At 40.4% G+C, this 23123-nt stretch overlaps 2 protein-coding genes across 2 annotated transcripts in view; both read left to right on the top strand.

The window, feature by feature from the left end:
• Window positions 1–23123, top strand: part of KCNAB1 (potassium voltage-gated channel subfamily A member regulatory beta subunit 1) — a 287423-nt gene that overhangs the window by 10743 nt on the left and 253557 nt on the right. The window lies entirely within an intron of this gene.
• LOC115657634 (vomeronasal type-2 receptor 1-like) lies at window positions 1362–21494 on the top strand. The gene is given in 11 exon segments (XM_030575695.1): window positions 1362–1419; window positions 2180–2371; window positions 2695–2795; window positions 3206–3252; window positions 4276–4296; window positions 5089–5145; window positions 12608–12899; window positions 13853–14722; window positions 17469–17693; window positions 18679–18802; window positions 19959–21494. Coding segments are annotated over 11 exon segments (2985 nt in total). The 3' UTR covers window positions 20957–21494.

Here is a 23123-nt window from a genome sequence, read left to right as displayed (position 1 = left end):
GTATTCATTTGGGTTTAGTATGTCTTTTCTCTGATTTTTTTAGAATTAGATTTAGTACGATAATGTCTGTTGCCATTAGGATGTAAGGGCAGCCAGAGTCCCTTGATAAATGTGCTCCCCTTATAATTAGAGATAGGACCAAATGAAGGATCTGTATTCAAACATCTTTGAACTTTGGGGAGTTCAGAATCAAAACTTAGGCCTAGTTCTAAATTTCATGGCTGGTCCCAGATCTCCAGCCAAGCTATTCTGTCCAAACACTGCAGAAGTATGAGGAATTCAACACCCAGACCTGAATATTGCAGTTTGGGTCCTTCTCTATGGCCACATCTAGACTAGGGTATTAAAATCGATTTTAGATACGCAACTTCAGCTACGTGAATAACGTAGCTGAAGTCGAATTTCTAAAATTGAGGTACTCACCCGTCCAGACGGCACGGCATCGATGTCCGCGGCTCTCCATGTCGATTCCGGAACTCCGTTCAGGTTGATGGAGTTCCGGAATCGATGTAAGCGCGCTCGGGGATCGATACATTGCGTCCAGACTAGACGCGATATATCGATCCCCGAGCAATCGATTTTAACCCGCCGATGCCGCGGGTTAGTCTGGACGTGGGCTATGTAAAACTGCAATATGCACCAATGAATGCCACATTTGCTTTTTTAAATTCTGTTGCGTGCTAGACCAACCAACGCAGTACTGCTGCCACCTTGTGTTACAGAAGAAGAATAGCAAAGTTCAGTAGCTAGCTATTGATGTTAGATTAGAAAAAACTGAAATGTGAAGAGAAGTTAATGCTTCTATATAGAAAAGCCAGATAATCACCGTAGTCAGTTGTGTTAGATTTCTCACTATTTCATTAAAAGAAAGACCTGGATTTCAAAGGAGATGCACTAAATTGCTGGAGTCACAGAATGCCTTTCATTGTGGATTCTGAGGAGAGCACCCAGTGGCAGAAGCAGCAGGCAGGAGATAGGGGAAACAGGATGGGGATAAGGAGGACCAATATGTGATCTCTGCGGATAGTGTTTTGTGATGCCTAAGCTCACTTTCCTTATGGTGAGATGTATGTTAAATGATGGTTTTTGCAGGATTCAATGCTATATCAAAGCAATATTCAGGAATATAACATTCTGGAGAAAGGAATAAAAATCAATTCTAGTCTAAGGGATAGCTCAGTGCAGTCTTCTCTGGTAAAAATCCTAGGGAAAATATCACATCCAAATAGAATAATTTTTTTCATCAGCCATTCCGAATGAATTGCCAACAATCTCAGTATCTGAGTTAGTGATGGAATGAAAGAGTGACCAAAACCTGTGTATTGATTCATAATCTTTGTTGTTCTCTCTCCAGGTAATTCATGGTTGTTCACTGGCTGGCAGAGAATGGGGATGTTTTGGTGACAGTGCATTTAGACTGTAAGGTCTTTGGGGCAGGGACTGTCTCTTTGTTGTGTGTTTGTTTGTACAATGCCTAGAACAATGGGGCTTTTCAGTCTAACAGAGAAAAGGAAAACATGATCCAGTGGCTGGATGTTGAAGCTAGACAAATTCAGACTGGAAATAAGGCAAAAAATTTTAACAGAGTAATTAACCATTGGACCAGTTTACCAAGGGCCGTGGTGAATTCTCTATCACTAACCATTTTTAAACTGGATTGGATGTTTTGTCTAAAAAAAACGCTCTAGGAATTATTTTGGGGAAGTTCTCTGGCCTGCTTTATGCAGGAGGTCAGAGTAGGTGATCACAATGGTCCCTTCTGGCCTTGGAATCGATGATTTTTGGCTGCTATAGAGGCAGCAAAGTAACACAATCATCTCATAATGCATTTCACACAGTGTGCAATTTAGAATTCATAAATCTCACAGCAATAATAAGGGAGCCACAGGAGACCCTTCCACAAGCACTGGCAAGAAACCCTCTGATATTTCAGATCCTACAGGAGTTCCCAAGAAGATCAGGGGTGAGGTGAACCTACTTGTCAGACAAACATTTATTTATACTTGTTTCATGCAGATAAATTAAGGAGATGTAGCAGTGCAATGATCACTATTTGAAATGCTAAACGTGTTGAAGAGAAATCACTGCTGATGTCCATTAATAATTTTAAAAGCTTTGCAAACATCAGTAAAACCCTTTTCCATCTTACTACTGCTAAAACGCATATATTTCTTCTCAGTGAACAGAAAGGTCAAGTCTAACCATGGCCTCATCCTGCTCTCTTTACTTGTTCCCTTAGACTTTGCCTACACAGCAAATGAAGGAGTAATTGTAATGCAGAATACCTGTGCTAGCTTTAATCTAGCTAGCACACAGAACAGTGGTAATGAAGATGTGGTGGCAGAGACTTCAATATGGGCTAGCAACCCGAGTACATACCCACAGTCCCTGGCAGGCTTGTACTGGGGAACCTTCCCCATGCTGAAGCCTGGCCACCATGTCTACTCTATTATTATTATTATCCTCTCTAGCTAGGTTAAAGCTAGTAGGGATATGCCTGCCTGTGCTACAATCACACCTTCATTTGCTGAGTAGATATAGCCATAAATCCAAGGCAATGGGCCTGAGTGCAAGCAGGATTTGAGGCCACTATGGGGGTCCCTCATATGGGATTTGTAAACATAACCAATATCTGTATAAAGTTGTAACTGCAATATGCTACTGCTGTGTTTTCCTGTCATTCTTCTCTTGCAGGAATAGGCAGCTGCATTAAACTACTCATGTTTAAGAGCTACAAGGAGCTTTTTCATGCAAATAATATGATCTTCCTTGAAAGAGTTAATAAGTCCCTCAAAGTAAATAATGTACCAAGCACAGCAGCATTTAATTTCCCATCATTGTTCTGTCCCCTGTTGCCTAAAATGCCTTTCATATCCTTCTGGGTTCAGGTGTTTCTGTTGCTGGAAGATAAAGACAAGTAGTGACAAGTATATTGTATTGTGTTAAAAACTAAGAAGATCATATGACATAGAAAGAGTGAGAGAGAGGCTCAGGCGCACACAGTGCTAGAGCCCAGCAGCACATTAAACAACGGAGAAATGGTTTGTAGCTGATAGAAATGAAGAGCAGTTAATACGCTGCAGGAAAAGCAAAACCAGAAAAGAATCTGCACCTATTTCTGCACGCATTGAACAAGCAGCACATTTCTCTAGCCTTTAATTTATTCTTTTAAAAAATGGTGTGAAAATTTTGTGCTTGCATAAAGTCTAAACTGATAAACCAGGAGACTGATGTCCTCGAGCCACAGGACAGGTACAGCACAAGGCAGCCGCAGCAAAAACTTTACCCACATTGTCCTGGCATGGTGTCTCCATTCTCCCCCAGAGCAACCATCTCTAAGCCCGAGACGCTATAGCAGTCTACGCACGCATTCAATCCATGGCCTCTCTGTTAAGAAGGTCAGCAAAAATGCCACGTAGTGTCAGTTAAGAAGGGTTTTAGACATTTTAAATGGACATTTGCATCTGATCCAAATCCCAACACAGTCAATGGAAATCTTTCCACTGCCTTCGGTGCTTAGGACTGAGATCACCAAACTCATGGCATGGCCACTGAACAGTATTTCTCTAGCTTCAGTGGTGGGCCCTGTGGTGGAGTTCCACTTACATTTACATAACATTTCAAATAACAGTTAATTAGATGTAATGCTCACAAATCACTAATGTTCCCCTTCGAAAAGAAACTAAAATAGAAAACACAAATTGCATGTTTTGAAGGTCATTCCCAGTTCAAATCTTTTGTGTCTGATTTGTCTCATGATTTCTCCCTGCATTTTTGTGCATACTTAGGTGGTTCTGTGTTAACTGAATTTGCAAGTGGGCTGTGATGTTTTCCACAAGAATGGTAAACACATTCTCAAAGGCACTAAGAGTTTCTCTTTCAACAAAATATAGAACATGATTGAAAGAGTGAAGGAGGCTGATGGTATCTGAGCTGTGCCACAAGTTTCAAGTGTTATGTGCCACAATTTGGAAACCGAGTAGTCGTGATGAGCAGTATTTTTTCTAAAACCTGGTATTATAAATCAAAATATTTAGCCAGACTAAGAACATAAGAACATAAAAAGAACATTCACTACAGTGAAAAGCTGAACTAGTTTTTAGGGACAAGGTACCCAGGTGCTGAGGTATCGGTGAATCTGATTGTTGAAGCTCAAATGGGGAGCAGCTGGCTCTCAAATCCTCTGGAGTCTGATCCTTATTCTAATCTTGTCAACCTCTATCTTTAAAGAAACACACCCATAATATGACGGGAGAGGTTCATCCACACCAGCAGGATCTCTGATGAAGGAAGTAGGTAGGCACCCCCCAATGCATCGATATTATCGCCAGACCTCAAATGCTTGTTTTACTGAGTGTCTAATGCCTGCAGCAGACACGTCTGTATAAAACATAATAGGATCAGACCTGTCTGTCTCCTTCTGGGATGTGTATTAAAAGGAAGTGCTTGATCCTGCACAATTTTCCTACTTACCTCAGTAATAGCTCACCTGAATAAGACTTATGAAGAGATAATTAAAAAACATTCTCCCGATACCTTCCAAAAAGGATTCCTAAGTGTCCTAACTCACTATGGAAACATCAGTGCCAGAATTCTGTCACTTCAGCAGTAGAGAGCACACAAAATAGTACAAATAACTTGCTTTCTAGCACTTTATTTGGTTATTAAGGAACAGGGCAAATTTTAGGTACTTTTCAAAATAACAGCATAACCCTCACTCTATATAGTGCCTTGCATATGTGATGTGGCATGCCAGTTAGGTAGCTGTGTCATTAGGGAACTTTCATAGGCTGGTAGCTGTGTCCTTGGGGAACTTTCATAGGCTGGTAGACATAAATATATGTTCAGGGGCCTCATAAAGGCTTGAATATTTTTTTACATTAATCATTTCCCCAGATTGGCTCCTAATAAAATGGCCAACATGAAGTTGTACTTGCTTCTAGGATTGTTCTCATTCTTTCTGCCTATGCTGGTCATTCAAGGTGCAGAAGGTATATGTAGATTGCTAGGAAAATTTGACTTACATGGCTATGTGGAATCTGAGAACCATATGATGATAATAGGAGGAATGTTTCCCATTCACTTCAGGACTATACCAGAAAAAGAACCAACTACTTCAGAGCCAGTGTCACCAAAATGTGAAGGGTAAGACATTTCCCCTCCTGTGCAGGTAGCAGCTTGGCAGATAAATGAAGTGTGTGTATGTGTGTGCCAGTGCAGGTGTTTTATACTGGATAAAAATGGTAGAATTCGTAAGATGTGCAAACAGTGGCTTCCACTTAAGAGAAGTCGAAGGGTAGCTCTGAGTGGCTTGACCAAGGAAGAACTCTTTTAGACTCACCCTGCAGAAATGCTACCTACAGACTAGACATGGCTCCTTTGGGTACAAGGGACAGATACGGCAAGTGCATCCATTTTTATGGAAGATTTTGCTCAATATTGTGAGTAAAGCTGACTCCAGTGCCTAGCCAACAATATGCAGTCAGCAGAATGCTTGTGCTAAAACCTGAATTTTCTAGTGTCATTTATTAATTATTCTCAGCAGTTGTAATGTTCAGCATCTGGCTGGAGGGTACCGAGGATGCTCAATAGTGCCTGGACCCAGCAGAGCACTTAAACAGGTACCTAACCTTATGTACACAGCTAATCCCGATGATTTAAGTGGGAATATAAATGAGTTTTAAATTAAGCATCTGCTTAAATGTGGTGCTGGATCAGAGTCTAGGTGCTCAAACACCACTGCAGTGGTTTCAGCATGAAAAACTTGATGGAATAAGGTAGAATAGATTAGCACCTGGCAGGATTGTGCCCTAGCCAATACACTAGAAAGGTGTAATTTCTTCTGTAACGCCTCATCATTTACAACACAGAGTAAAATCATATCTGTTTTTGTTGTCCAGTAACCATGAAATAGTGTCTACATTGTGGGGATACTAAAATGTCACAGATTTTACTGATACGCCTTTGTGCTGCTCTGGAAAGACTGTTCTCAGCAAAGAGAGATCATTATGTATGTTTAAGGGGGTTAAGACTCAGTTTAAGCCAGGGCTATTCACTACATCCAGTGAACTGTATGGCAATCTGTACTGTAAAATGCCCAGGAGGACTCTACTAAGACCACTGCAGTGAGTTTATGAATAAAGGTAATTGCATACCATGTATTAACCATATTTTGTTCTGTATGTCTTAGGAGCCAATAAAGTTGATTCTGAAAGGAGACAAAAATGGCTCAGAACACTTTGCTATTGCTAGTATCATGCAGGCAGGTGCTGTGTTCCTGAAGTTTCTGTTGCTGTCCATAGGGATTACAGGTGGTCAGCATCCCTTTTCAGGATCAGACCCATATTGCATACTATTTGAATATAGAACAAGGACCTAATCTTCTTCCCACTGGCTTCAATGGATGCTGGTTGGAGGCTATATAGACCCTTGTTTCTTGAACAGAACTTCCATTAAAGTCAGCAGGAATTTTGCAGAAAAACTGACAATAGAATATGGGCCATAAAAAAGAATCCTTGTAGCCTCAAGCCTGAAAAATGCTAATAACACTTTGTTCCACTAATTTTATTGCATTGTCCTTTTAAACAATACACCTCTACCCCGCTATAACGTGATCCGGTATAACACGGGTTCACGAATAGTGCGGTAGCAGAGGAGCTTCGGCAGCGCTTTAAAGGGTCCGGGCCTCTGGCTGCTGCAGGAAGCCCCGGGCCCTTTAAATCACCGCTGGAGCCCTTCTGCTGCTACCCCGGGGCTGTGGCAGTGGGGCTCCACCGGCAATATAAAGGGCCTGGGGCTCCCTGCAGCGGCTGGAGCCCGGAGCTTTTATATCACTGCTGGAGCCCTACTGCCCTGTCATGGTATAAACCCCCACTCTGAACATTAGCATCCAAAAGATGGGGTACCAGCATGAATTCCTCTAAGCTCAATTACCAGCTTAGTACTTGTAGCGCTGCCACCAACCAGGAATTCCAGTGCCTGGTACACTCTGGTCCCCCCAAAACCTTGCCTGGGAACCCCCAAGACCCAGACCCTCTGGATCTTAACACAAGGAAAGTAAACCCTTCCCCTCACCGTTGCCTCTCCCAGGCTTCCCCTCCCTGGGATACCCTGGAAGATCACTGTGATTCAAACTCCTTGAATCTTAAAACAGAGAGGAAAATCCACCTTCCCCCCTCCTTCTCTCTCCCCCTCCCAGACTCTCCCTGAGAGAGAAAGTAATCCTAACACAGAGAGAAAATAACCTCTCTCTCCCTCTTCCCTCCTTTCTCCCCACCAATTCCCTGGAGGATCCAGACCCAGTCTCACCAGAATAAAAAAAACAATCAGGTTCTTAAACAAGAAAAGCTTTTAATTAAGGAAGGAAAAACAGTAAAAATTATCTTTGTAAATCTAAGATGGAATATGTTACAGGGTCTTTCAGCTATAGACACTGGGAATACCCTCCCAGCCTAAGTATAGAAGTATAAATTAAAATCCTTTCAGCAAAATACAAATTTGAACTCCTTCCAGCCAAATACACATTTGAACTCCTTCCAGCCAAGTACACATTTACAAATAAAGAAAACAACCATAAGCCTAACTCGCTTTATCTACCTAGTACTCACTATTCTGAATTTATAAGAGCCTGTATCGGAGAGATTGGAGAGAAACCTGGTTGCACATCTGGTCCCTCTGAACCCCCAGAGTGAACAACAACCAAAAACTAACAGCACACACAAAAACTTCTCTCCCTCAAGATTTGAAAGTATCCTGTCCCCTGATTGGTCCTCTGGTCAGGTGACAGCCAGGCTCACTGATCTTGTTAACCCTTTACAGGCAAAAGCGATATGAAGTACTTCTGTTCCATTAACTCTTAAATATCCGTTTATGACATGCCCCTATCCCGATATAATGGGGTTTCTGCTATAATGTGGTAGGGATTTTTGGCTCCCCACAACTGGGTTATAGCGGGGTAGAGGTGTATGTAATTTTTATACTTGTTAAAGTTTGCTAGTGAGTAATTCCCTGTAAAACTGCCACTGTGATTACTTTGTGCAAAATGTTTTCTATTATTCTGTAGTGGTAAATAAAGAATCCTAATTCTGAGAATTGCTGAGTGCCAGCAACTCCCAAAGAATTAATTGTGAGTTACATGGGTTTAGCACCCCTCAGGATTTTATCCCCAGTAACTATCACAATAAAGTATTTGTTAACGCTTCTGGCATTGCTGAGTAGAAAACAGCAGCAGTATTGCTGGAAATAATATCACATTTCTGACTGTATTGTAAAACAATTGTGCACACATCCCACAGAATGCAAAACAGAGCAGAAATTATGCTTTCTTCTTCTCTATAGTAACTACAACATAGATTGGAATAGCAATAGATTCATTTATGTTTCCTTAGGGATTTCTATTGCTGCTTTTGAGGAAGAGGAAGCATATCATATGAAAATAGGATTGGTATATGAATTGTTTAGATTTTTTTTCCTTCTCCAAACAAATTGTCCAGCTGCAAGTAAAACTGGGTGAATAATTCATAGTGTATAGTTTACATGATGAATCTCACCCCTTTTTCAGTGTGAATTGTCTGTGAACAGCCATTTTTCTCGTGTATTTATTATTTGAAATTGTTCACCATGAAAAAGGTCTGTAGATTGCATCTGAGCATTTCATTAAAATTTTCATTAGAATTTTGTATCCTGTGTTGGTGAGTCTGGACTGAGCACAGAGGACACATGTTTGTGTTAGGTTTCTATTCCCTAACTGAATGAATATAGTTCTTTGAACAAAAGTACTGATATAAAAACTTAGGCTTTCAGCATCAGAATTCACTTTCCATTAAGGGGAATTCTCCAGTTTGCATGGGTCTTTGGAAATGTTTCCTCTTGTTTCAATCAACAAGGTTTTGCACAAGTGCTTAGTTTGTAATTGTGATAAACGAAGGTGGTGGTGGGAGAAATAGCTCCCTTTTATGGACAGCCAGCCAGCCAGTTACCTACAAAATCCCTGTTGGTAGCTTTCTTTACTTGCTTTACCTGTAAAAGGTTAAAAAAAACCCATAGGTAAAAGAAAGGGAGTGGGCACCTGATCAAAACAGGCAATGGGAGGGCTAGAACTTTTTAAAATTGGGGGGGGAAAAAACGTCCCTTTGTCTGTTGTTGTTCTCCGGAGAGAGGGGACAGGGCTGGAACCAGGGCCAGCTTTATGCCAATTTCATTGATTCCCTGGAATTGAGCCCTACACTGAAGAGAGTCCCATGCCCGCGCCCAAGGGACCCTCGCTCCAGGGGTCTTCGGCAGCATTTTGGCAGTGGGAGATCCACTCTGGGGGTCTTCGGTGGCATTTCGGCAGCAGGGTATGTGTGTGTGTCCTTAGATGCTGCAGAAGACCTGAAGTGGACTCCCTGCCACTGAAGTGCCGCCAAAGCCCTGGACTGCTGCCGAGTATTCCAATTGGGCCTCGAGGGTCACAAAGCCGGCCCTGGCTGGAGCTATGCTGTAAAAAGCTTTAAAACCAGGTATGAAAAAGCATCAAATCATACCTCAACCTTACTTATCTAAAACCCTGATTATGTAATTAATCAGGGAATGTCTAGGAAAACACAATTAGGGTTATTTCTTTTATTTCTTATAGGCTTGTGGACTCCTCTGTACTAACCCCAGATGCTTTTGTTTTGCTTGTAATGTTTAAGCTGAACCTCAAGAGAGCTATCTTGATACTTAATTTTTGTAACTGGGTTTTTAAAATCTAGCAAAAGCCTAAGTTTCAAATGTATTTTCTTTCTTTTTTGTTTTTAATAAAATTTACGTTTTTAAAGAACAGGATTGGATTTTTGGTGTCCTAAGAGGTTTGTGCACATGTTGTTCAATTAGCTGGTGGCAACAGCTGATTTCCTTTGTTTTTCTTTCCAGCTCTTCCCCTGGGGGTGGGGGGCATGAAAGGGCTTGAGGATACCCCACAGGAAGGAATTCCCAAGTGCAGCTTCTGGGTTCTCTAAAAAGGGGTTTTTTGCACTTGGATGGTGGCAGCATCAACTCATCCCAGGTCAGAGAGAAGCTGTGACCGTGGGAGTTTAATACCAGCCTGGAGTAGCCAGTATTAATTTTTAAAATCCTTGTGGGCCCCCACCTTCTCAAAGTGGGGAATCAGCCTTGACAGTAATGAAAGAGGTGCCGGAGCTCAAGCAATTAGGTGCTGGACCTCAAGCAATTTTTTCATTCATAACTAATGCAGCAAGCCCAGAGGTGCTGGGACTATGAACTGCCAAGCCTAGAGGTGCCCTGGCACAAATTAAGCACTGGTTTGCACTAAAAAATGGTTTGAACCAAAATGCCCAGATCTGAGCGTCTCTGAAACATTTGTAGATCTTTGTAAATTTTCCAACCAGTCTGGCTTGAGTTTTCAAGGAAAGCTAAATCTAAGCAGATTTCATGTTTCATGATGACAGCTTCTAATCATTCTAATTATAGCTTGGTCAGAAAGGCTGAGAGAAAATTCAAGCAATCTGACTAATCTGCTGAGGGCTTTATCAAGTGAATAAAATTCATGGGCCACAGACTCTGGTCTGGTTGTGCCATGCTTGGCACAAGGCTGGAAGATGGGAAGAGATAGAAGGAGTAAGAAACAAATATATAAAATATTTTCTGACAGTGATTTGTTGCGTTAGTGGAGTTTTGTTTGAGTGTAAATTTATCCTGGGATCGATCGACCTATCCTTCTTGGAAATACAAATCCCATCACCAGTGGGCCCATCAGGATTGTTGTCCAGTCATGGGCACATCTTGGCCATGTCAGCTGAACATGTCACAAATAGCAGGTCTGGTGCTGCTGCTGCGTCCTAAAGTCCAATAAAAGCAGCAGGGGCTGTAATGCTTCTGCTAGATTTTCTTGGTGACATCCTGGCTTCTGTTTCTGTTTCCCAGGAATCACCAACATCTAGTGTAGGTTTTAACTCAGAGTGCTAGTTCCAGGCACAGTTTGGACCATGACTCCATTAGAATGGATTGCATGGATGTGATTGTGGCAACTGGTGCTCCATCTAGAACAGATAAAGGCTTAAAAAGAGGAAAGACTTGAAGTCTAGGCAAACACTCCTAGGTTTGAATTCGTGTGACTTTCCCAGAACATTTCCAGGGGACTGGTGTACATGGTTTCATAATCTCTGAGTTTCTTATTGAATCTCAAGACAAAACTCAGAGGGAAAGGGCAGGTTTAGTTAATTAATTAGTTGTAATATTGGAGGAGTATATTGGTTCATATTGAAACCTCAGTGATGAAACATTGCAGCTTCTCTATTTTGATTCTGCTTTCCATAGGCAGGACTTTTACAAATTATTATCTTTTATTGAATCTTCTAGGGTGTTTGTCTATGTAGTATCTGGCCACCATTGCACCAATACATAAGCACATCAGCTTTCTTCAGAATAGGAACAAAACTTTCCTTTACTGCCTACAGATCAAAGCCACTTTAGAAGAGTCACATTGAAGTGGATTATTTGGTGGCTTATTACCTCCAAGCTCATCACTGAGTCAATATTTTCCTTATGCGCGGTTTGTAGCACCCGCAGTCTGTTAGTGTGGAGAGAGTAGAAGTTGGTTTTAAATCTCAGAATCACATGTTATATAGAAATCAGACAAGTACAATTGTTTCTAATTATGATGATCTTTCCCCCCTTAAACTATTTATTAAAATATTTACAATGTAAGAAATGTACTTTTGACTCTCATGCAACCAACAGCAGTGATTGCTTCTTTTTGTTTTGGTGTCTTGAAAGACTCATAAGGTGCAATATGAAAGCATTTTCCCTCTGGGTTTGCCCAAATAATGGCAAAGCAGAACAGTAGGGCTTTGAGTGGAGCATGGATTTACACTCAGTTCTGAATAAATCATAATTTCAAAGGCTGAAAGTAAGAGAGAGACAAAATGAATAATTTATAAGTTTGCAAAGAGCTCACGCTAAGCTACTGAGGAGATGTAGGTAAAGGCACATGTCCATGGGAGATTGCCTTTATTCTTCACAGCTATGTCAGCTTTGCTTCTGTTTACATTGTGACCTCCTGTGTTTCTCTACTTGAAAGAAATCATCTACTGGGATTCTTGGGAGGTACTCCATTGCTGATCTGATGCTAATGACAGGCTTTTGTCGAGGTGTTCTTAACATAAGATGAGGTGGGTGAGAACAAAGTGTCACTGGAAAATGACTTATCAAAAAAAAAAGTGGCTGGTTCTCAGCCAGTTTGGCGCTGAGGATGATGGAGTGACTACAAAATAAGGACTGTAGTCATTACTCAGGTGAATGGTAAGTGATTGAAATAGGATAACAAAGAGAATGAAACTATTCATGAGTAAGGGCTGCAGGATTAGACCCTCCATGATAATTCACTTACTGTTCATTTTGGAGCTGATCCTGGGAGGTGCTGAGTGCCTTCTTGGAAGTTTCTGAACATTCTCCGATCAGATCAGCTCTTACAGGATCAGATTTCAACAAACGCCATTAATTTTCAAGGAAAACCATGCACTCACAAAACGTGTTGCTTTCCTTTTAGGAATGACACAGGAAGTGTGTTCCATGTGAAGTGCTTTTGGCAATATATTCAGCACTGACAAATACTTCGTCTTTGCAGGTTTAATTTCCGAGGTTTCCATTGGGCCAGAGCTATGATACATGCCATCCAAGAGGTGAACAATAGGCTAGATTTTCTACCAAATATAACACTGGGTTATCACATTTATGATACCTGCTTTACAACATCCAAAACTGTTGAAGGGACTTTGGCATACTTGACTGGACAGAATGAAACAATGCCCAACTTCAGATGCAGTGCTGGTGCACCTCTTGTAGCCATCATTGGAGCTGGTGGATCAACATTGACTATTGCTTCTTCAAGAATCGTAGGGCTCTATTATTTCCCTGAGGTAACTGAAGGTTCTATCTGTTTAAAATCTAAATATAATGAGCAATTTTTGAGAGACAAAGTGGGTGAGGAAATATCTGTTATTGGATCAGCTTCTGCTGATGAATTAGACAAGTTTCGAGCTACACAGAGCTCTTTTTCGGGTCTGGGAAAGGTGCTCAGAGTGTCACAGTTAAACACAAGGTGGAATTTCCCAGACCTGAAGAAGAGCTCTGTGTAAACTCAAAAGCTTGTCTCTTCACCAATGGAAGTTGTCCAATAGAGAATTTATTACCTCATCCAACTTGTCTCTCTGAGTTAAGACACCATTCAAGGTGAAGTGGCCAGTCAACACCTTGAATGGTCTTCACTTTGAATGGTCTAACACATATTGTTAAGAACTTTCCACCATTTTATTGGCTACACCACAGGCTTAACTGGCCACTGGAGGACCACTGTTGTGTAGAGGAATCCTTGGCTGGCTCAAAGCCACCCAGTAGCTCATACATTGTTTCCTTCCCAGCAGATAGTGCAGGGACCATGGCTGGGCAAAGAGTGGTGTGACCAAGGCTTCTCTGAGTGCTGGTGATCCCTAGCTCCTGATAATTACATTGTCCTTGCTAGGCTTCAGAGTGCACACTCAGTTGACTTCTCTCAGTACTATTGTTTCAAGCTGTCTATATTGCATTGGTTTACACTTGGTTTACCTTTTGAAATCTTTCACCATAACCATAAAGGCTTGTTATTTAGTTTTATTTGAAATGAAAATTTAGGTTCTGGAATACACATACACAGCAACATAAAAATAATGTCTAATGATGCAGCAGTTTGAGGCTGCATAGTCACATTATACACTGGGCCCTGGCTTTGGTGAACGTTGCCCAATAAATACCAAAGATAGATAAATAGAAGAAAATTAAAAACAAAGCAATAACTGGACCAGTAATCCCTGCCTCAATACTTTTTTTTTTGTAGGTTGGTTATGCCTCTTCCTGCTCGGTTCTTTCTGACAAATACCAGTTCTCTTCCCTTCTGTGCACTATACTGAATGATAACCATCAATCACTGGCTATGGCAGAACTTGTTCGACATTTTGGTTGGGTGTGGATAGGAACAATAGCAGCAGATGATGACTATGGAAAATACGGAATCAAGTATTTTAAACAACATGTAGAGAAATCTGGAATCTGCACTGCTTTCTCTGATACCATTCCAAAAATATTTTCCAGGGAAAAAATACTAGCAGTTGTGGAAGCTATAAAAGAATCCACAGCAAATATCATTGTAATGTATTCCTCTGATATTGACCTCAGTCCCTTAATGGAAGAAATTGCACCCAGTAACATTACTGGCAAAACCTGGATTGCAAGTGAGGCCTGGAGTACATCAGCACTAATTGCTAAATCTGAATATTTTTCATTCCTTGGTGGGACCATTGGTTTTGGAGTATGGAGAGGTGACATGCCAGGATTAAAAGACTTTCTGCTTGATGTGCATCCAGATAATGATGCTAGTGATGACTTGACTATTGAGTTCTGGCAGACTGCTTTCAATTGCACTTGGTCTAACAGCAGAGTACCTTATAATACAGATTTTAGAATAAATGTAACAGGTCAAGAGAGTGGAGTACATCCTGTTTCTGATCAGCTCTGTACTGGAAAGGAGAAACTGGAGGACATAAAAAATACCTACCTGGATATTTCAGAGTTCAGAATAACACATAAAGTCTATAAAGCTGTGTTCACTGTGGCCCATGCCCTTAACAATTTAGACACCTGTGCAGAAGGAAGTGGACCATTTCCAAAAAATTCCTGTGCAATTATATATGATTTTGAGCCCTGGCAGGTAAGCATTGCTTTTCCCTATCATAATTTTACATAATGAATTAAAGAAAGAATTTTAATGTAGTGTCTGCAATTGCATTTAACTTTCTTTTAATTTTTAAAAGTGTATCTATAAAGATAATTAATTCAATATTAATACCAGAAAAATTGAATAATAAAATGAGTAATAAGTAAATTTGAAACATATGCTGAAATCAAGTGACGAGTTATGATTTGCACTAAATGAGCCTGATTCAGATTTTGTTTACACCTGTGTAAACCAGGTGGAACGGTGGTATTGTGGTTAGGACCTCTACCTTAAGAGTCAGGAGACCTGGCTTCAGTTCCTTGCCCAACCATAGACTTCCTGTGTGGCCTTGGGCTAGTCAGTCTATATCTGAGTTAATAGTAGCACTTCCCTATCCCACAGGGATGATGTGAGGTGCTCAGATACTATTATTTGTATTACCATAGGACCAGGAACCTCAGTCATGGACCAGGATCCTGTTGTGCAAGGTGCTGTACAAACATAGAACAAAAAGATAGTCCCATCCCTAAAAAGCTTACAGTCATGGGTCAGACAAAAGCTCAATGGATACAGACAGATTGATAGGGGAGTACAATGAAACAATGAGACAATATTGGGTCCCCATGATAGGCTGTAAGTAGATATCAGAATGGAATTACGCTGGTGTGAAATCAGAATCAGGCCCTTTGAACATAAGGTCATCGTTAGCTGAGACTGTGTTTATTATGTTGTCAGTGCACATTTTGTGATGTCTTTTCCTTGCTTTCAAGTTCTTGGGTTTTGTAAATGATGTGAGAGATAACTACTCTAGGCCAAAGTCTGATACTCTTACACTGAGTAGCACCTTGCTCCACAAGTAGCCTCACTGATTTCATGGGGACTATTTGAGGAGTAAAGTTCTACCCAGCATGAGTAAAGGTGGCAGAAATTGGTACAGTGTTATCACTTGGACACACCACAAATAGAAGGTACATATGTGACGAGTTGGATCACAGAAAATCCCTTGGAAACTGCCAACTGATGTACTGGGACTATCTCTGAACCCGCTTTCCCTGGCAGCTTGGGACTTCAGTGCCCTGCCTGGTTTAAGCCAGACATGCTAGCTTGCTACACACCCAGATCCAGGTCTGAACAACATCCCTCAAAAGTTGCAGGCTTAACTGAAAACAGCTTAAGAAGTGTTCCTGTCCCCAACACTCAGATGCCCAGCTCCCAGTGGGGTCCAAACCCCAAATAAATCCGTTTTACCCTATATAAAGCTGTATACAATTGTTTGCCCTCTATAACATTGATAGAGAGCTATGCACAGTTGTTTTCCCCCCCACCACCACAGGTATTCATACATACTCTGGGTTAATTAATAAGTAAAAAGTGATTTTATTAAATACAAAAGGTAGCATTTAAGTGTTTCCAAGTAATAACAGACAGAACAAAATGAATTACCCAGCAAAATAAAATAAAACATACAAGTCTAAATCTAATCCAGTAAGAAATTGATTACAGATGAAATCTCACCCTCAGAGATGTTCCAGTAAGCTTCTTTTACAGACTAGCCTCCTTCTAGTCTGGGTCCAGCAATCACTCACACCCGTGTGGTTACTGTCCTTTGTTCCAGTTTCTTTCAGGTATCCTTTGGAGTGGAGAGGCTATCTCTTGAGCCAGCTGAAGACAAAATGGAGGGATCTCCCAGAGGCTTAAATAGACTTTCTCTTGTGGGTGGAGACCCCCTCCTCTCTCCTATGCAGAATCCAGCTCCAAGATGGAGTTTTGGAGTCACATGGGCAAGTCACATGTCCATGCATGACTCAGTTCCTTACAAGTGGCAGCCATTGCTTACATGCTATCTTGAACGTCCCCAGGTAGACTTCTTATTTGGATTGGAGTCTTCCAAGTTTCCTATGTCTGTTAAGTGTTTCTTGATTGGGCATTTAACTTGCAAATTCCTTTTTTAAGAAGCTGACCAAATGCCTTACTAAGGCTACTTAAAATCAAACAAGTACACAGCCAATATTCATAAGTTCAAATACAAAAATGATACATGCATATAAATAGGATGAATATATTCAGTAGATAATAACCTTTGCATGGCATATGTAGCATAAAACATATTCCAGTTAAATCATATATACATTCATAAGTATATTTCCATAAAGCAATATGGGTGCAATGTCACAACATGTTCATGTTAAGAGGGAATGAAGCAGATCCTTAGCTATGTAAATTTGTCACAGGCCCATTTAAATTAGTGGGTTTAGGATAATTTACAGTAGATGAGGATCTGCCCCAATATATGTCAGAGGAACTTGAGGCCATTATTTTACACAGAGAGTGGTGAATGCTGTAGGTGAAATGAACTTCCATCTGAGGTGGTAAAATCAAGTAGTATCAATGGACCTGAGCAGAATTACACAGAAGTTTTACTACATAGAATTTAATGAGTTAAAAGGAATATGATTCAGTTTGGTAGCGTAATAAGCAGCAAGCAGCCCATCTTTTTGGGGTCACAGAAGGGGATTTTTCATTAGTCATGCTTTTCTTCCCATGGGAGGGATTACTTGACCACTTATCTGGCCCAAGATTATATGTACATATATTTTAAAACTTATTTTTAAGTTTTTAAAATCTTTGAGACAATTCTAGACATGACAGGTCCATGTCCTACTTCAGATCCTTCCCAGCTATGTAACTAGTGTACATAACTCTGTAAATTAATTTGACAGTCACTTTCCCCGTTTTATAGTTAATGTACTATCTGAAGAATGTTAAATTTACAACCTTTGACAATGAGCTAGTAAAGATAGATGACAATGGAGATGTGTCTGCGCCATAAGACATTATAAACTGGCAGTTGAATGAAACTGGAGAAATCTCCTTTGTGAAGATTGGAATCTATAATGATACAAAAGCTGGGCATGAGATGAAGATATATAATGACTCCATATTCTGGAACATTCCAACCTTAAACGTTAGTAATCTTTGCTTCTTAATGTTCTCTGTGACTACTTAGACTGATGTATTGCAAATTTTTTTTTTAACTGTTACTTTGCCTGCTGTTATCCCACCTCCTAGTCATTTCCCTACCTCTATTTGTCTGTTTATTTAATTGCTCTGTATAGTCAAAATACTAGATTGTAAAATCTCTGGGACAGGGATTGTAATTTGTGTTGTGTTCACAGAGGATGGGTACAAATGGGGCTCTTATCTCTAATTATGGTCAGTAGGCACTGCTGAGATAGAAATTATTATTATTAATAATATAATAATGATTAATAAAAGACAGTGCAGACTAGCCTGTGATTACCTGGTGTTGGCCATATCATGAAGTCCTTACTCACTGACTTAATGGGAGTGTTGCCTGAGTAAGGAGTGCAGGTTTTGTCACCTTAAAAAGCTTTTTTGAACATTTTTTAATATGTTCGAAGTCACATATTTAATACACAAATATATCTGTTTGTTCAAATACATATTATATCTTTGTTTAGAAACAGACCTTATTTAGAAACCAGCCTGTCTGGTTGTGTACAGAGCTGTAGAGGTTTTTGTACAGGATATTTTTTCATTTAAAATACAATCTGTTTCTTCTTTATAAAAATGTATTCTTTTACTCTTTGGGTGACGTTTGCTTCCTCTCCCTATTTTGTTGTTGTTTCATTTTTAATGTTCCAGCAGCATATTAATTATTTAATACACACTGCTGTAGTTTAATCTGGCTGACACATCTGGTGGAAAAATAACAAATAATACATTTAATCTGGAGCACAAAGCCGAGCTCTTAAGTTTTAGGGGTGGAAAAAAGGTGATAAGGTTCCAGCATAGACTGTAATAAATGAACTTTTTGGGGAGCCCAGGCTTGCAATTTGGGAATGGTCCATTTTTAGCTACATATTTATATACCTAATGCATTTCTCTGTAGAAGAAATAGATTTGACATTGTATTCTGTTCCTTTTAGCCTCTGTGTTCTGTGTGTACTGAAAATTGCCAACCTGGTACTAGAAAGGGGATCCGACATGGGATGCCTGTATGCTGTTTTGTCTGTATTCCATGTGCAGATGGAGAGATAAGTAATGAAACAGGTACAGCACAAAAGCCTCATGTAAGAATAAATAGGTATAGACATATCATGGATTTCATCCAGATAATATAATAGTAAAGGCCTGAATCATTCAGATCTATATGAGATAAAATTAGAATGACCAGAGTTCTTTCAGATACAGTAGAATTTTTGTAACAGGCAAACTCAGGGCTTCATAAATCTCCCTCTGTCTATGGTATTTCTAGAACACCCATTCACCATTGTATTGAGGTACTTATACCTAAACACTCCAATTCAGTATGAAAATATTTCTGAAAACTCAAAATTTTCCACAAAACTGAAATTCAGTTTCCCTGCCAACTCTATTTTAAATATCAGCTGTTAATTCATAGATTATAGAGCCAGAAGTGACCATTTTGATCAGCTAGTCTGATCTCCTAGGCCATAGGACCTCTGAATTAATTCCTGGTTGAACTAGAGTAATCTTTTAGAAAAACATTCAGTCTGGTTTAAAAACTGCCAGTGATGGAGAATCTACCACAACCCTTGGTAAGTCGTTGCAATGGTTAATTATCTTCACTGTTAAAAATTTGCACCCTATTTTGAGTCTGAATTTCTTTAGCTTCAACTTCTAGCCATCGGATCTTGTTATATCTTTGTCTGCTAGACTGAAGAGCCCAGTTACCAAATTCCTGATCCCCATGTAGGTACTTAGAGTGTGATCAAATCACCCTTAACCTTCTCTTTGAGTAGCTAAAGAGATTGAGCTTCTTGAGTCTTTCACTGTAAAGTATGTTTACCAATAATTTTATCAGTCTCATGGAACTTCTCTGAACCCTCTACAATCCTTCCACTATTAGGAACATGTCAAACATGAAGAATGCTATTTAAATGACATAGCATGCATTATACCAGCTATTTTCAATTAATGAAATGCATTGGCTAAATTTTATCCCCAGCAGCTATCCCAATTAAGTGTGGTGAGATTCCATTAGCTGGTGGAATCCATCTGCCCAAACTTCTTAGTGGTTAACTTCTGTGCTTCACCAGACTGGAAAAAGCTTTATTTTGTATCCTCCCTCTCCCCAGAAAAGACACATCTGTAGCAAACTTGGTAATGAGAGTCTTTTTCAAACAGATCCATTTAACAGTCCATGCCTAAATCAATTAAAAAAAATCTTTTATGTATTTAACAGATGCAAGAGAATGCTTTCCATGTCGTGATGATTACTGGTTCAATACACTCAAGAATGAATGTGTGCTAAAGAAGGTGGAGTTTCTGGCTTATGATGAAGCTTTAGGGACCTCACTGGTAGCTCTCTCTCTATTTGGAGCTTGTATTGTCCTTTCTGTGACCATTGTTTATAGGATGCACAGGGACACTGCTCTTGTGAAAGCCAATGACTGAGGGTTGAGCTTTCTCATTCAGCTATCTCTTGTCATTACTTTGTTAACTTCCTTCTTCTTTGTTGGTCAACCAGAAGAATGGTCTTGTCAGATCCGCCAAGTGACTCTTGCCATGGGGTTTTCTCTTTGCTTGTCCTATATACTGGGAAAAACGATTGCACTCCTGTTAACATATAGAGGTAGCAAGCTGAAGGCTGCAGAGAAGCATGACCATATATCCATGCAAGCTCTTCATCAAAAACTTCTTGTGCTAATTTCTGTGATAATTGAGGTGTGTATTTGCATGGCCTATCTCACATGTATACCTCCATATGTGTACACAAATATGGAATTCCAAAATGTAAAGATAATTCTTGAGTGTAATGAAGGTTCCATAGAATTTTTATGTACTATGTTTGGGTTTGATGTATTTCTTGCTGTCTTATGCTTCATCACTGCCTTCAAAGCTCGCAAGTTACCAGATAATTTCAATGAAGCAAAATTCATCACTTTTGGAATGCTGGTATTCTTCATAGTCTGGATTTCTTTTGTTCCAGCCTACTTAAGCACAAGAGGGAAATTCAAAGTAGTTGTTGAGATATTTGCAATTTTGGCCTCAAGCTTTGGTTTGCTTGGTTGCATATTTCTGCCAAAATGTTACATTATTTTATTGAAGCCAGAAAGGAATACAGAGGAAATAATCTCGGGCAAAGCCACCACTAATGACAAGAGTGCTCCATCCACCTCAACCTCATGCACCAGTGAGGTTACAAACAGTGCCCTCTCCACAATGGTACTTGATGAGTAGTAGTAGGTTTTTTTAGTCCTTGCTCTTCAGCATTTACTGTGATGATGTGCTTTATCTTCCTCAGTACTGACAGACAACTCCAGTGGATTTTCATGTATCATCAGATTGCCATTATTTCCAGTGGAAGTTATGGATTCTGGTTCTCAATGACACAACCAAATTCACACCATATTACATGTGCTGAGAAAATAATGCAGTTCATCACTGGGGAGCTTTTATGGTTGGATTTTTGCTTTTCTGATAAATAAATAGGGGTGTGTGGGGAGTGAGAGAGATGGAATGAGAGAAGCATATGTTCTTGGGGGATATTAAATGCTTGGCCTTAGGGCTGTGTGAAACCTACTTGCTCTGACTATGTGTTTCAGCAAACGTTACCTTTAGGTATGCTTGCCAACTTTCTAAGGGCAAAAAACTGAACACTATGGCCCCACCCCTTCTCTGAGGCCCGGCAACTGTTCACTTCACCCCACCTCCCTCTGTGACTCGCTCTCCCCCATCCTTGCTCACTCACTCATTTTCATCGGGTTGGGGCAGGGGGTTGGGGTGTAAGGGGGGTGAGGGCTCTGGCTGGGGGTGAGGGCTCTGGGGTAGTGCTGGGAATGAGGGGTTTGGGATGCATGAGGGGGCTCAGGGCTGGGGCAGGGAATTGGGATGTGGGAGGGCATTCGGGGTGAAGTCTCCAGGTGGCACTTACCTCAGGTGGCTCCCAGGAAGTGGCGACATGTCTCTCCAGCTCCATGCACTTCCCCCATCCACAGGTGCCACTCCTGTAGCTCCCATTGGCCGTGGTTCCTGGGCAATGGGAACTGTGGAGCCAGCACTCGGGGTGGGGGCAGTGCATGGAGCCCCCATGGTCACCTTTATGCCTAGGAGCTGGAGGGACATGCCAGCTGCTTCCTGGGAGCCACACAGAGCTGGGTAGGGAGCCTGCCAGCCCTGCACCAACCGGACTTTTAATGACCCGGTCACCAGAGCCGCCAGCATCCCTTTTTGACCAGGGTTTCTGGTTGAAAACCAGACACCCAGCAATCCTACGTATAGATTTGGTTTACACAAGTTTGGGACAATCAAAATTGATATTAAATTTTGGCTTCATTTAAAAAATATACCAAAGGGTCAGATAAATCTGTGCAAACATGCTGAGCTTTATCAGTTCAATTTAGACACTAACAAAACTCACTTGGATTCCCCTACCAAAGTTCCTTCCCTTCCCCTAACAGGCTCCTCCCTCTTCTTTACTTGTCTTCCAGCATCAGCAGCCCAATGGCCTTCTGTTCCTCTGCTGCATCCAAGGGATTTGCACTTTTCCCTAATCTGGCTTTTTCCAGCCGTGTAGGGTTTGTTTTCCATCTAATTTAATTTTTGAGACAGGAAAAGAGATGTAAACTGATAGGACGATTCCCTCCGTGCAACTTTGTTTCCCAGCGGATTTGTGTCTCAGCTGCCAGAGAATGAAAGGGCTACTAGCAGCAGCAGTTTGTAATTGTGATATGAGATTGCTTTACAATAACTACAGAAAATACATTTTAAGTTAAAAAATTAAATATATCAGTCAAACTTGTATAATTCCATTTAACTATCTGCATAAAAAGTAGACTTGTAGTATTTTATAATAAATATAATCTATAGTTACGTATTGCTCTTTGTGGTTTGTAAATTTTTTGTAGAAGCTTGAAGGTAGTATTTCTTTTTTAGTTGATTTTAGTCCTCCTAGTTGCTTGGATAAATATTGAACTTTGCTGCATTTCTAATGGAGCATAAACCTCAAGACTTACACTGTTCTTAAACTTCTCCATCTACATATATTTCCAGTTCTGGGTTTAGCAATTGTTAAAACAGCAGGGAAATGCATGCAGTGTTTTCTAGCATGTCATATCAAAATGTTAACTAGTATGTATATTTTTAAATTATGCAGCAATAAAGAAATGGGTCTCTAAATAGCAATTATACCTCCAGATAGAGGATATGTGACTTTGGAATCTGTGCAGCTTGTGAAGATAGCTTGAAATAAAACCTGTTCTCAATACACCAAACCAATAAACAGAACTACTATTAGCCTAATATGTCTGCTTGTCTGTCTAGCTTTTTATACTGTGCCCATTACCCTCGTATTTGAGCAACTTACTCTAAAATATTCCTTTTGTCATGCATCTATTATTGTACTTTG

Source organism: Gopherus evgoodei, chromosome 9 (genome assembly GCF_007399415.2).
Source record: "Gopherus evgoodei ecotype Sinaloan lineage chromosome 9, rGopEvg1_v1.p, whole genome shotgun sequence".
In the NCBI taxonomy this organism is placed as follows: domain Eukaryota; kingdom Metazoa; phylum Chordata; order Testudines; family Testudinidae; genus Gopherus; species Gopherus evgoodei.
This window is presented reverse-complemented; position numbering and strand designations above follow the sequence as displayed.